Source organism: Eurytemora carolleeae, unplaced genomic scaffold (assembly GCF_000591075.1).
Source record: "Eurytemora carolleeae unplaced genomic scaffold, Eaff_2.0 scaffold1110, whole genome shotgun sequence".
NCBI lineage: Eukaryota > Metazoa > Arthropoda > Copepoda > Calanoida > Temoridae > Eurytemora > Eurytemora carolleeae.
This window is the reverse complement of record NW_019397028.1, coordinates 27,015-40,487: the sequence shown is the minus strand read 5'-3', so window position 1 is coordinate 40,487 and position 13,473 is coordinate 27,015. Positions and strand designations below refer to the sequence as shown.

At 32.0% G+C, this 13,473-nt stretch overlaps 1 protein-coding gene across 2 annotated transcripts in view; it reads left to right on the top strand.

Moving 5' to 3' along the window:
- The first annotated feature begins 102 nt into the window (after positions 1-102).
- The window catches only part of LOC111711245 (nucleobindin-1), a 23,905-nt gene continuing 10,534 nt past the window's right edge, over positions 103-13,473 (top strand). For both annotated transcript variants that reach the window (XM_023485542.1, XM_023485541.1), the window contains exons 1-8: positions 103-157; positions 2,629-2,725; positions 3,385-3,486; positions 4,026-4,117; positions 4,724-4,813; positions 5,289-5,321; positions 7,535-7,666; positions 8,848-8,946. In XM_023485542.1, coding sequence (XP_023341310.1) covers positions 134-157; positions 2,629-2,725; positions 3,385-3,486; positions 4,026-4,117; positions 4,724-4,813; positions 5,289-5,321; positions 7,535-7,666; positions 8,848-8,946 — 669 coding nt within the window. In that variant the 5' untranslated portion in view covers positions 103-133. The remainder of the gene's footprint in view (positions 158-2,628; positions 2,726-3,384; positions 3,487-4,025; positions 4,118-4,723; positions 4,814-5,288; positions 5,322-7,534; positions 7,667-8,847; positions 8,947-13,473) is intronic.

The window sequence follows — 13,473 nt, the reverse complement described above, 5'->3', positions numbered from 1 at the left end:
ATACTAATGATAATAATGATAATAATGATAATAATGATAATAATGATAATATTGATGATGATAATAATGATAATTTTGATGAGGATAATGATGTTTAGACATGTTGATAGATTTTGAAGAATTCCAAGATACTATGAGAGACGACGAAGACGAAAAGGTTGTTTTATATTATCTTAGAAAATACCATAATGCTGTGTATAAACGTGACTTTTAAAATGCAACCCTATCGCAAGAATGCAATTGAGAAAAAAAGTTAATCATGGACACCTCCTAGAACTACGAGACGTTTTTCAGGGCGGTGTCCATGCTGGAGGTCGAGATTATTACAAATCTTATTAGTCATGTGTGTGTAGTGACTCATGTCTTAAATCATTTTTTTATGTGAAATTCGATGAAAGCAATATAAATTATCCCTGATGAATTTTGGAATTCTTGGTGAACCTCCGGGGGTCCCCTCCATGGACTACATAAGAAACTTCAACAAAATACATTTTAAATTTTAAAGAGGAATAAAAAATAATTTAGAATTTTTCGACTTCCTCTTCAAAAAATAGGTATATTAGGTTCAGCTTAGTTTAGTGACCTACTGACGTAATGACGTACGTGTCTTCAGTTTTTTTTTATTCTTTGACTTTTTCTTACAACAAAAGATAGAGCGTAGGAAACACATTAAGAAAATTTAGCATAATGCTAATTATCTAAAGAAAAAAATATTAGAAACCCCGGTCTTTTTTAAGAAAGACTTTCACAATTTGTTCTACAGGGTGAGTCAAAAAAAGGGTGAATCGCAAGATCTTGCATATACTAAAGCATTTTTATTTGATAATCTCACTTTAACAAATAAGTATGAAATGTTTGAATTTTTTTAAAGACAATCTGATAGACCCTTTAAAAAATCCACTAATTATGTTTTACTCGAAATTAGATGAGTAAACAAAAGTGCGGAAATATATTATATCTATCACACCTTAAAATCTGAAACAGATTAGATGAGTATAGTTTCAGAGAAAGTGCGTGAAATTAAATTCTTAAAATCCGCTATCAGCATATTAAATGATACACTCGTGCGTATTTTCTTATTTAAATTTAGACATTTTTACCTATCTCAAAAATTCAAATTATAAAATGAATAAATAATATGAATATCACTTGTTGGTCAGTACATAAGAAACAAATTATATCTAGGGATGTTAACGTTTTCATTTTTCAGAAAAACGATCGTTTCGTTATGAAAACGACGACGAAAAAAACGATCTTTTTTAAAAAACTTTTTTTAAAAGAGATTTTTTGTCCCCAGGACATGGTCGGGTTGTTACGATCAAATCTCGGAATTTTTTCTATTGCGAAAGTTTGGTGTTGTCTGGGTTTTTTATATTGATCTACCAGGGGTTGTAATCTGGCAGCACATTCGGATATCCACGCTTCATTCATTCTGAGAAGAGGGTTGACAAGATTCCAGCTGCCTAAGATTCTTCTTAGGCCTGAGAATATAGAGTGCAGGAATCCTTCTGATATACTGGAATGAGGCCCGGGTGCCGTACTGATAGGAAACATCACACTCATTGCTCCCTAACATCTGTAAGCCCGGATTGGATACCCCCAGGTACCTATAGCTGGCAACCATAGACTCTCCCTGCTTGTCTTCCATTCCTCTCTTCATCGTCATTCACTTGGACCAATCCCACTTGAAGCTTCTTTCTTGTTGAGCAGAAAGCACGCACCCTTTCGCTGCGAGAGTTGTTGACAGCCGCCCCTCTGTCCTCCTACATCCGTCAGGTGGTCATAACTGCTAAACCAGATGTCGGCTTCAGATGTTTTTGAAACCACAGGTTTGTGTGGAGTACGGGAATCGAACCCGTGAACACCAGTCTGGACACCAATCCAGTAACTGGCTTTTTTAAAAAACAATCGTATAAAAACGGTCGCAAATCGTTTTAATAAAAGCGATCGTTTTCAAAAACGATCGCTAATCGTTTTCTAAAAGTTCAAAACGAGTGGGTCGTTTTTAAAAACGATCTTTTTTTCCGAAAACGAAACGATCGTTTTTGAAAACGAAACAAAAAACGATTAACAACCCTAAATTTATATCATTAAATTCATGATAGTTAAATCGTTAACAGAAAAATTGTTTGATCTTATATCTCGCAGTTTCTAAACGAGAGGTATTTTCCAATTCTGATCATCTGGTAATTTTGAAAACGTTAAATTTTGTTTGAAAAATTTTTGGACAAATTGTCCACCAACACATTACAATTTTTACATAAACTATTCGTTGGTAATTTTCAAACAAATTATAAAGTAAACGAATGCTTGACTTATTTGTACTACTGTTCATTCTATCAGAAAAGGCAACAAATCTGCTCCCTAATAAAGTTTTTATGTGCAAGCATCTAGAAATAGGCTCAATAAGGTATATTTGAGTATTACTCGCACTTTTGTTTTTCTACTTATCAAATGTTGTGTAAAAAAAAGTTTCGCAGATTTGTTCAATGGGAATATTCAGATTCTCTTTAAAAAAATCAAAAACTTTATACATTTGTCAAAAACGAGTTGATTACCAATAAAAATGCTCTATTATATGCAAGATCTCGCTATTCACCCTTTTTTTTACTCAGCCTGTATATTTAGTGGGACAGTGTCGGTAACGAAGATGTGGTTAAATCTGATGAGTTTGAAAAGTTTGAAGAGGAAAGAATTAGAAATATCAGGGAAAGCTTTGCTAAAGGTAAAATGAAAAAAAATAAACAAAGGAACCGACTCTTTGCCACAAACTCAAATTTTCTATCCAGCTATTGCTTTGCAACCTGTTGGTGTAGAACTTTGATATTTCAAACTTACACTGTTTGATATCAATAGAATTAATAGTTTAAAACAGCTAAGGTCTACGTCTTTGGGTTGCAAAAATATAGGGATTTGAAAATCAGGGTGTGTGATAAAGACTCAATTTAAAGACTCAACTGTTTTTCTTTAAACCGTGACCGCTTATGCTAATTAGAATTTTAAAAAGGAAAAAGTTACTTTTGTAACGTATAGCTGTTTGTCTGAAAGCTTCATTGTCATATTCGTAGCAAAATAACCGTAATCCACTCAATACTGATCATTTCTTTTCGATTCAATGTTTTATTTATAATCTAAGGAAAACAAAGGGTTTTTTTGGACAAGAATTTTTGTTGTTTACAATGATCAAATAACCTAAACGATTTACACATTTTTGAATTCAGTTTTTACTACGGGTTTTGTCATTCCCAGAGTGAACTGTTCAAAAAAAACTGGTTTCCGGTTGGCAATTGTATTTTCTAAATGTAGTTTAAATCTTTTCATATTTTCTAAAAAGGAAGGAGAATTGTAAAAATTGAACAGTTATTGAAAAAAATCTATTTTTAGGAGAAAAACCCGAAAAATATGAATTTAAAGATGTTCCTCTACTGGATGATAATTTCTTAAATGACACCCACGTCAAGTCTGGAGATACCATTCTACAAGCAGGAGTGTATCAAGACATAAAATTTAAATTTTATTTTTAAGGATTTTAAGGATTCAAAATTTAGATTTTAGATTTTTGATTTCTTCCTGTAAATCAACTTATAAATTGTTAGTTAAATTTCTACATTTAAAAGCTCTTAAGTATTCTAAAATTGATATTTGATGTTATTTAATATCTATTTATATATAGAAATCTATACATCGTTTGATTCGGTTTGTCTGTTTGTTGGTCGGTTTTTATATAAAAAAAAAACTTCTGACTTAATAAGACTAAAATGTTTGTGGTTTATCACATTATCCCATCGCAACAGGAAAGGTTCTTAGCAGATCAGATTTTCAAAATTTTGGAAATCCACAAGAAAAAAACTAGAAAAATCTGCAAAACATGTTCCGCTTTCATTTCAATGCATGAAAGCCTTGTAGAAAGATAAGAAACATAAAGCTATGTTTATCCTCAGAATAAGGTTTAATTTGCAACCTAATATATGCTACCTTTTGCTTTATACACAATATTCTTGATACATGATACATTCTATGAAAAGATGATACTGCAAATGCTGAACGAGAAAAACAATTTAAAGAACATGAGATGATGAAAAAGTTTAAGAGAGAACAACAAATACTTCACGCTCAAGTAAAACATAATTTAACATTGTTGATGCATGTGGAAGTAACGTCTTTTTATTAGAAAAGTCTAACATTTTCATTTCTAACACAATGTGCACAGTGGAAAATTTTAGTATAAACGCGCGATGAAAGACCCGATCCAAGAAAAAGCAATTAACCAATGTTTTGGCGAAGAGAGGGTTTTTGGTTGCTTCTGTCTAGTTTTACTTTTTACTTGATCAGCCAGAGTGTGAAAGATACAGAAAATGAAAAAAAAATCAGACTTCAAACTTTCTAAAAAATAACAGGGTCTTGTATTTAAGACCTCTCCAGACGATGGAGGGGTGCTTGAAGAAAGGGATGGGGAGAGGAATGCTCAAATATTTTAATGGTTTTTGCTCATATTACATATATTTGGTGAAATTTGATATTTTTTTCCAAAAACAGAGGGTCTGAGGAGGTCGGCCCGGCGTCTAAGACTAGGTTTCAGACTCTAAGATTCTACCCGGGTTTTTTCTGCAAATATTCTTACCACGAGTAATTTTGTGACAAAAAAAAACAGAATTGGCCTTGTTTAGTTAAAAAATAGATTTTCTAGAATTATAATTATGTTTAAATCTTACTTTTGTTACAGAGTAAAGCTGAAAAAAGAAGGTTAGAGATATTGTTTGAGTCTGAGAGTGAAAAAAAAATCCATCTTGACAACCCACTCAGCATGAATAAGGTTTTTTGTTTCTTGAAAAATTCAAATTGAGCCATTTGACTTTGCATTAAAAACTAACTTAAAATTTAATTAAAACCACATGTTGGTCTTTAAGGAATTAATAATTACATTTCTTAAACTAAAACATCTGAATTAAAAGCTAAAAAGATTGAATTGAGATATTTTTTTTATTTTTTTGGGGGGGGGGCGGGGGTAAACAATTTAAGGTTTAATTTAACCCCTATTCCCAACCGTTCCTGGGTTTGAGGTGGGAGGGGTACACAATTTAGGGTTCAAATTAACCCCTATTCCCAACCGTTCCTGTTTTTTTCTCAAAATTAAGGAAGACAGTTTGTCAATTTTTCAATTCCTGGGAATTCCAATAAAGCTGCCCATGCGAAGAGAACCATTATCTCCAAAATCAAGAATCACTTGAATTAGTTTTCAATAACTCTTAAATTTTTTCGCTGGTTTATTTTAATTTTCTTCAATTTAGATGAAACAAGTATGGCACGTACAAGATCATATGGTAAGTAGCTTTTTTTGTCCTCGGAAAAAACTGATAACTCGCATCAAAGTTAATTTTTTGTTCAATCCTGGTATCTCTGTAACTTGATATTGTAACCCTTTTATATTTCAAGCTTTATCTTTTTCATCTAATAAAATTATAGATTGAAATATCAAAGGTTTACGACATCTAGGTATTAAGATGTGAAGATTATCAAAGAGTTTGAGTCTTTGCCAAATAAAATCAATTTTCTAATCCCTTTATTGTTGTAACCCAATGATGTAACATTATTGGGTTAAGACCTTAGATTTGTCAACATTTTGATTCCTATAGAAAAAATAGTTAAAGTGTGAAATATTAAAGGTCTATGACATCTAATTACAAAGATATAAGCATGTGAAAAGCTCAGTTTGAGGCGAAAACTCAATTTCTCTAGAGATATTCTGTTATCAGCTCAAATATTTCATCCATACCTTATTATATTGATCAGTAGATATTGTTAGATTCTGATTAATGAATTTAATCAACATTGATAAATGATTTCAGAATTGGAATTTATTCTTCATGGATTTATAAATTATGTAAAATCATTTTTGCATGAAGACACATATGCAATAAAGGGTTTAGCTAATTAGTTTTACATTTTATATTCTGTTAAAACCCTGTATGTTACCTTTTACTGATGCAGGCGCACATTACTTAACTTTAAACAGTTTTTTTTCTGAGGGTGGTTTAAATTTTTGGGTTTTTGAATTACACACCGAATCTTTAAAAATTTTGAAAATAATTTCCAGAATTGGAATCACATCACATCATCTCATGCTCATGAATAACTTAAAAAATTTGACAATCCCCCCTGAATGCATGTGTTTAAAGTACCCCATCATCGAAAGGTTTATTATAAATGTCAGAATGTATGATTTTACGTCAGAAAAAGAAGACAATTAGGGGATAATTAGGAGATTTGGATCATTCTGATTAAATAAACAATAATTTGATCTCAATCAGTTACAATTACATACATAACAAACTAACTGAAGGGCCCGGGGTTTTCTCAAAATTTTTAGAACCAGCCAATTTGGTTCAGTCGTTTGGCCCAATAGATTAACATCTATATACATACAGGGTGTCCCAATAAACATGGGAATTTAGTGATGAACTCGATATCGTCTTTTTAAATAATTCTTTGATTTAGTATAGTGATACCTACTGAGAAAGCTGTAATTTTTAAGAGATTCATCTGCTATGTTCACATTTTGTTTGTCCATGTTTTGACTGCATACAGTTGTACTAAATAAAACCAGAAAATTACAGTATAAAAACAGAGTAAACTTTTCCGTCTTCACTGTTCATCTTCCGGAGACATTATAGACACATCTTTACAGTCTTTGACCCTTTTCATAAAATAAACTCTAGCAGACATAATAATATTATGGCTTTTGAAATTATATATTACAATGCTAATTCATAACAAAGACGATATCCAATTCGTCACTGAATTGCCATGTTTTTTGGGACACCCTGTATATAAGTGAAGAGCTTTATTATAGATAGATAGGAATCAAAGGAAACTAACTAAAGTTTTAGATTAGTTTTTATTTTTCAACATTAACGAACCTTCATTTAAACTACAGACTATTTGTTTTCAACTTTTGTGAAACGGAAAACAAAACTACATTTCAATAGTTTTGATAAAAGATGGTTTTTATTAAATGTTACTCAAGTAAAATTATTTTGTTTTTATTTCTGTTGAGAACCACGTGGTGCTTCTCCGGATATGGGCATTTGTTCCGCTGATTACCTTCCTAGACTGTATTTGCACTTAATTGGTAGGTTTCAGACTGAAATATATTGAAGCGGGATTGAATTCAAATTGAAGAAACCGCGTCCAGTCCTGAGCTATGGGAACTCTTGTATTGTGGATATAGAGATCAATTATTAATCTTGATATTTTGTTTATCAGAAGATTGATTTAATCTCTAATCTATATCCCCCACAGTAATCGTACCCAGTCAGAGGTTGGTGGGAGTTTTAGTTTAGGGTGGGATATTTAAAAATGAAGATATGAAGTATAGTTCTGTTATAGTGAATTAAAAAAGTGCCCGCAATGGATATCGAGATCAAGTGATCTGGATTATGAGTATGCAAAACAAAAAGTTCCCAGCTCTGGTTGATCAAAGGTGCCTGATAGGCTGATACATTATGATGAATCGTTCAATTCTTTTTATTTTTAGAATCTGACTGAGTTTAATGAATCTCAATTCTTCCATCTTCATGATATAAACTCTGACGGTTTTTTGGATAGACAGGAGATTAGACTTCTTCTTATTACAGAGCTGAACCAGGAGTACAAGGAGGAAAACGAGGTGCAGTACACTTACTTACTCATGTACAATAGGTTTACTAAATATGTATAGGATTGTAAAACTTTTGTCTGAAATATGGGATTACAACACCGAACCACTCTGAACATTAAAGTGAAAGTGAATGTAGGCTGATATCGAATTGAATTTGATATCGATAACTACTAATTTTACTTTTATCTGTATATCCGATAAGGAGAAAATGGTTGAAAATGTCAAAGTCGATCTCACAAAGTGGCATCATTCCACCCGGACCGTGTATAAACCAATTAAATAAAGAACTAATCATTTAGATATTAAACAACCTTTAAATGTCAAATTCAATTCAATATACTCATATATAGTTGAAATTTCATGATATTTTTTATTTTTATGGACGATTTTCAACGTTTTTTTTGGCCGCTAGACGTCTCTGCTCTCAATGTCAGGGATTTAACTTGGGAGTGGCATCTAAACTAAAAATAGTTCATTGTTTTCAAATATTATGAGTGAAGAGTTAAAGCTTATCACAGATGTAAGTACTAAAATACAGTATGATTGTTTAAGAAAAGCAAAATACCGTTATTTATAACGCTATTTTTAGTTCTTTAAATCCTAAGTTGTTATCATGAAGGTTTACTACGTGGATGAATTTTTCAAGATTTAATTCATTTTCCAAAATCCAAAAAAATTTAAACGTTTAAAATGTGGTAACAGTTACACTTTTGTGTTTTTAATCCTTTTGGATCAAGTAGATATTTATCATTATATTGCAAATTTTTAGCCATGTAACATTTAAGTATCTTGATCTGGCAGAAATGATGAAATGTTTAAAGATTTAATATTTAAGTATCTTGACCTGGAAGAAATGAGTGAACTGTTAAAAGATTTAAAATTTAAGTATCTTGACATGGCAGAAATGAGTAAACTGTTTAAAGATTTAATATTTAGTATCTTGACCTGGCAGAAATGAGTGAACTGTTTAAAGATTTAATTTTTAAGTATCTTGACCTGGCAGAAATGAGTGATCTGTTTAAAGATGTAATATTTAAGTATCTTAACCTGGCAAAAATGATTGAACTGTTTAAAGATTTAATATTTAAGTATCTTGATCTGGCAAAAATGAAAAAAATGTTTAAAGATGTAATATTTCAGTATTTTGATCTGGCAGAAATGAAAAAATGTTTAAAGATGTAATATTTAAGTATCTTGACCTGGCAGAAATGAGTGAACTGTTAGAGAGAAAAAGAGAAGCTTCCCTTAATCTTGGAGACGTTAACAAAGATGATAAACTATCCTTCCAGGTAAACCATTCTCTAAATAACTAAATGGACAAGATATCCATCCAAAATCTTCTTTTGACTATTTTATGTTGTTCATATAGTTTCTTTAAAAAGCATTAAAGCCCTATAGGACAAGTCCCAAAAATACATTTGCGCAAATTTCATTTCGCCGAGGGACTTGCCCGACACAACATTTTCCTAACATTGACATCAGGGAATAAGAATAATAGGAATTGACATTCGCCCGATCCTGCAACATCCAGCAGCTATAGGGTTTCCATGCGCAAGAGCGTTTAATTCAGTTTCAGGAAAATTTGATCAAAGGAATTGAGTCTTTGTCACAAACTCTAATTTTCTAATTCCTGTTTCTTTGAAACCCAATGACTAGACTTTAGATTTTTCAAACTATGAGTTATGTAAGATCAAATAATCTCAGTTTGAAATATCAAAGGGTTACACCATCAGGTTGCAAATATACAGGGATTATAAAATGTAACGTTGTGGCGAAGACTTAATTCCTCTTGATTAAAATTGCCTTAATACAATTAAATTGTTTCTTAAATTCAATTTTTAAAAGCTAGTCTTCGAAAAAATACAAAGCACATGCGGGATTTTTTTTGCAGTGAATCGCAAAATTTGTATTACTAGCCTTAGAGGGCGCTTCGCGCCCATCTTCTAAATTAATTGTGAACATGTTCTCTTTGTGTACATCGTAAAACAAAACAAAAATAATTCGCGGATTTTCACAAAACATTTCGTGGATTTTCAAAATTTTAAAAAATTTAATGAAGATCGAATTTTGATGGAGACAAATGTTTAAAATTTCAATCATTCATAAACCTTCCCTGGGGTCCCTAGATGTCCCACAAAAAATTTGGGCCCGATCGGTTCAGCCGTTTTGACGTTTATTGGATACAAACAGACAGACAGACAGACAGACAAACAGACAGACAAGCCAAATTTATATATAGATTACTGTGACACTAGAAAATAGTTACTTGTCCCACTAATGCAATTTCTTGTTGTGGCTTGCAACAAGTTGAATTTGTACAGGTTAGCCAGCTACAGATCAAGTTTTGCGCTATTATTATATTATTCTTGACAAATATATGTAAAATGCTCTGTTTGAATGTTTTTTTGGATTTTTTCATTATTAAAAATAAAACTAAACAAAGTTCTTACAAAAATGCATCAAATCACAATAAAATAAAGAAACGTATATTGCATATTAATAAGTTATGATGAACAAAATGTGTCAATAACTTCTAACACTTTTTGTTGCTTCGTAATTTTGTAACCTCAGGATTTTGTTTGGTTTGGACAAATGTAAGTGTCGGGTTTTTAAGCTAACCAAACGACGATATCTTGCAACATTATTAATCGAAAAATGGTTTAAAGAGAAACGCTTTATGAATAGTGTATAACTCTCTTTAATTGTAAGGTCACTACTCACTAGTAATTTCAACGACTGCCCTATGTAAAGTCATTATGAAGCGAATATTTTGAGGAAAATGTATGGTTTGAAATAAATATATGTCTAAAAATCAAGAACAACGCGTTGGAGTATGATCACGTGCATTTTACTGAAAAGCGATGTTTATGGTACTTAATTAGTCTATACCAACAAACATAAAGAAACTTGAATACCATCAGAACAAATATTTATTATTTGTACTATTAGTCGTTGAAAAGCCCTTTGTCTCGTTTGAAAAGGCTCTTATTTATTTATAAATTATTTTTGTAAAATAATAAGATAATGAGTGGTCAATTAAATATAAAACCTTTTTTATTTTTTTTGGCATATTTGAACAACAACATTTTTAAGGTTGACTTCCCTGAAATTTGTTGACCTTTGATTATAATGGAATACTGCTAACAAGTCAAAATTAAAGGGACTCCACACGTAATATCAATTGAACTTCGGTTTATAATTCATAGAGCGGTATTCTTGAAAATCTTTGATCTCTTATTTAAATTAGTAATTCTTATCTTACAAAGTTGGTTAAATTGGTTAGTTGGTTGGTTGGTGGGTTGGTTGGTTGGTTGGTTGGTTGGTTGGTTGGCTGGCTGGCTGGTTGCTTTGTTGGCTGGTTGGTTAGTTGGTTGGTTGGTTTGTAGGTTGGTGAGATGGTTGGTTGGTTGGTTGGTTGGCTGGTTGGTTGGTTAGTTAGTTGATTGGTTTGTAGGTTGGTTAGATGGTTATTTGGTTGGTTGGTGTGTAATAAATCTAGGTCCTGAGATTACGCTACTCAAAGTCTAATTACAGTCTCACTGACCATATCTCTAGCCAAAACTCAAGGCTCTCAATCTCTAACCAAAAATCAAGGCTCTGTATACGTCCGTATAACACAAAGTTTCATGTAGTATTTTATTTATATACAGGTGAAATTAAACTGACCGCATTGGCCGGTCAGGGTTAAATTGAAATAGATAAGATATATTGATAACATGGATAATAAAGATCGTGATATGCATTACAACAGAAAATGCTACAGGTGCATTGGTTAGTGGGTTTGTGGGTCGATTGGTTAAGGTTGGTTGGTCGGTTTTTCCTGATCGAAGCATTTTGTTTGTTAGGGTTAGGCAAAGTTATGTAAACGTCCGTGAGGTTTTTTTAAGTTCTTACATAAAACGAACTATTTCTTTTTTGCCTATCCTTTTTTTTATCGGCCTATCCGTTACGTTTAATTTAACTGTTATTTTTGCACAATAATCGCGAGGTGACTTAAAGGGACAGTAAAGGAAAACTGAAAGGGGGTATAGACTGAAAGCTAATCACTTTAGCTCTCGATCGTGACCCATGAAAGTTTTATCTGATGTTCCTATCTCGAGAAATTGATTTACAACTGTGTCAAATTTATACGAAAATTAATATATATACAATTTTGTATAAAAGTAGTTTTTTGTAGTTTATTTATCGTTCTAAAATGGGAAAATATTTCGCCCCTTTTCTACTTTTATTTAAATAGAATACTATAAAATTTACTTTTTAGTTAAATGTTTAAAATGTGGCGTTGTGGTTTCGTGTTTCATTGGTAGTCCCTATAAACTTAACAATTTTCTGTACATAAAATTTTCTTTATTAAGACCTGCACCAAATCATATTTTCGTAAGAATAGTTATTAAATAGTTATTTCTCAAAACTCTTCATTGTAAAGAGAAAAGATCAATTCTTATATTATCTAAGAAATATATTCTTTTATATATTCTAGAAAACAGAATTCTGATAAATCTTGATAACTTTCTTTTTTCTAAAATTGTAGGAAAAGAAAGGAGAGAATTGCAAGAGCAAATATTCCACTCTCGGATAAACAGGTTAGTGTATTCAAACTTAAAGAGACTGTAAGCGTAATTTCAAATCAACCTCTATTCATAGATGGCAATGCCCGATCGACAGCAGTTCTCTTAAAATCTTTATCTGCTCAATCATGTCACGCACCTCTGACCTTTCAGAAAAAGTAAATTCAACCTAAAGTCTGACCGCGTCAACATTGTTGCACCGGCTAGTCCTTATTGAGGGCCTGCTTTATTTAACCAATGTCCAGGCGATACAGTACAAACTGGAACCGGAAAGGTTGACCCGGCTAGGAAATTCAAATGTACTATGGCTACCCGTGATGTGGAAGATATTGTCGTTTTTTTTAAAGTTTAAAAGTATTTAATCCGCACAAATCTTATACGTTTCCCCGTTGTAGAAATGTCCAAGTCACTTTTGTAGAGAAATCTTAATTGAAAATAATCAGTTTTTAAACTGTTAAACATTGATATCTAATTCATACTTGAGCAGATAACGCTTTCTAAGGGTACCGTTGTGAATCGGGCATTGCCAGCGTTGCATGGAATTACGCTTACAGTCCCTTTAAACCAACATTATTGTTTATTTTTCATTTTTTTTCTATATATAAATGTTTGTAAGAAGATGGTGAAGCTGTTAAAATGATGAACAAGTATTTTTTTCATTTTCTATGAAAAAAAAACTTTTTAAAAGTTTGAATGTTTTAATATTTTCACACTATTACCATGGAACACGAAATTATTGTTCTTTAGTCGTGAACTCTGTAGCTCATAACGATACTTGAAGGCACAAGAACACTTTAACTTTTTCATAAGGGGGTCAAGCGGGAGATTTACTGCTTTTCATAGTTGATATAATAACAAAAAATCAAATAAAATCATCGTCGCGTATATAGCTGTTATTTACATATTATCATAAGACCTCTCTCCTCACACTTATATCTAGACAAATCTGAAATTTAGTCATCAAATGTTGGCCTTTAGTTTTACCTCACCAACTCACTTGTAATTTTATGCAGTCAAAGACATAAACATTTTAAAAATGCATTAGAGAAATACTGCTTGATATTTGCGTTTCTGTGTGCACATCTTGTGCGTGCACATCTTGAACCTGCACATCTTGAACCTGCACATCTCGAGCGTGCACATCTTGAACCTGCACATCTTGAACCTACACATCTTGAACCTGCACATCTTGAACGTGCACATCTTGTGCGTGCACATCTTGTGCGTGCACATCTTGAACCTGCACAT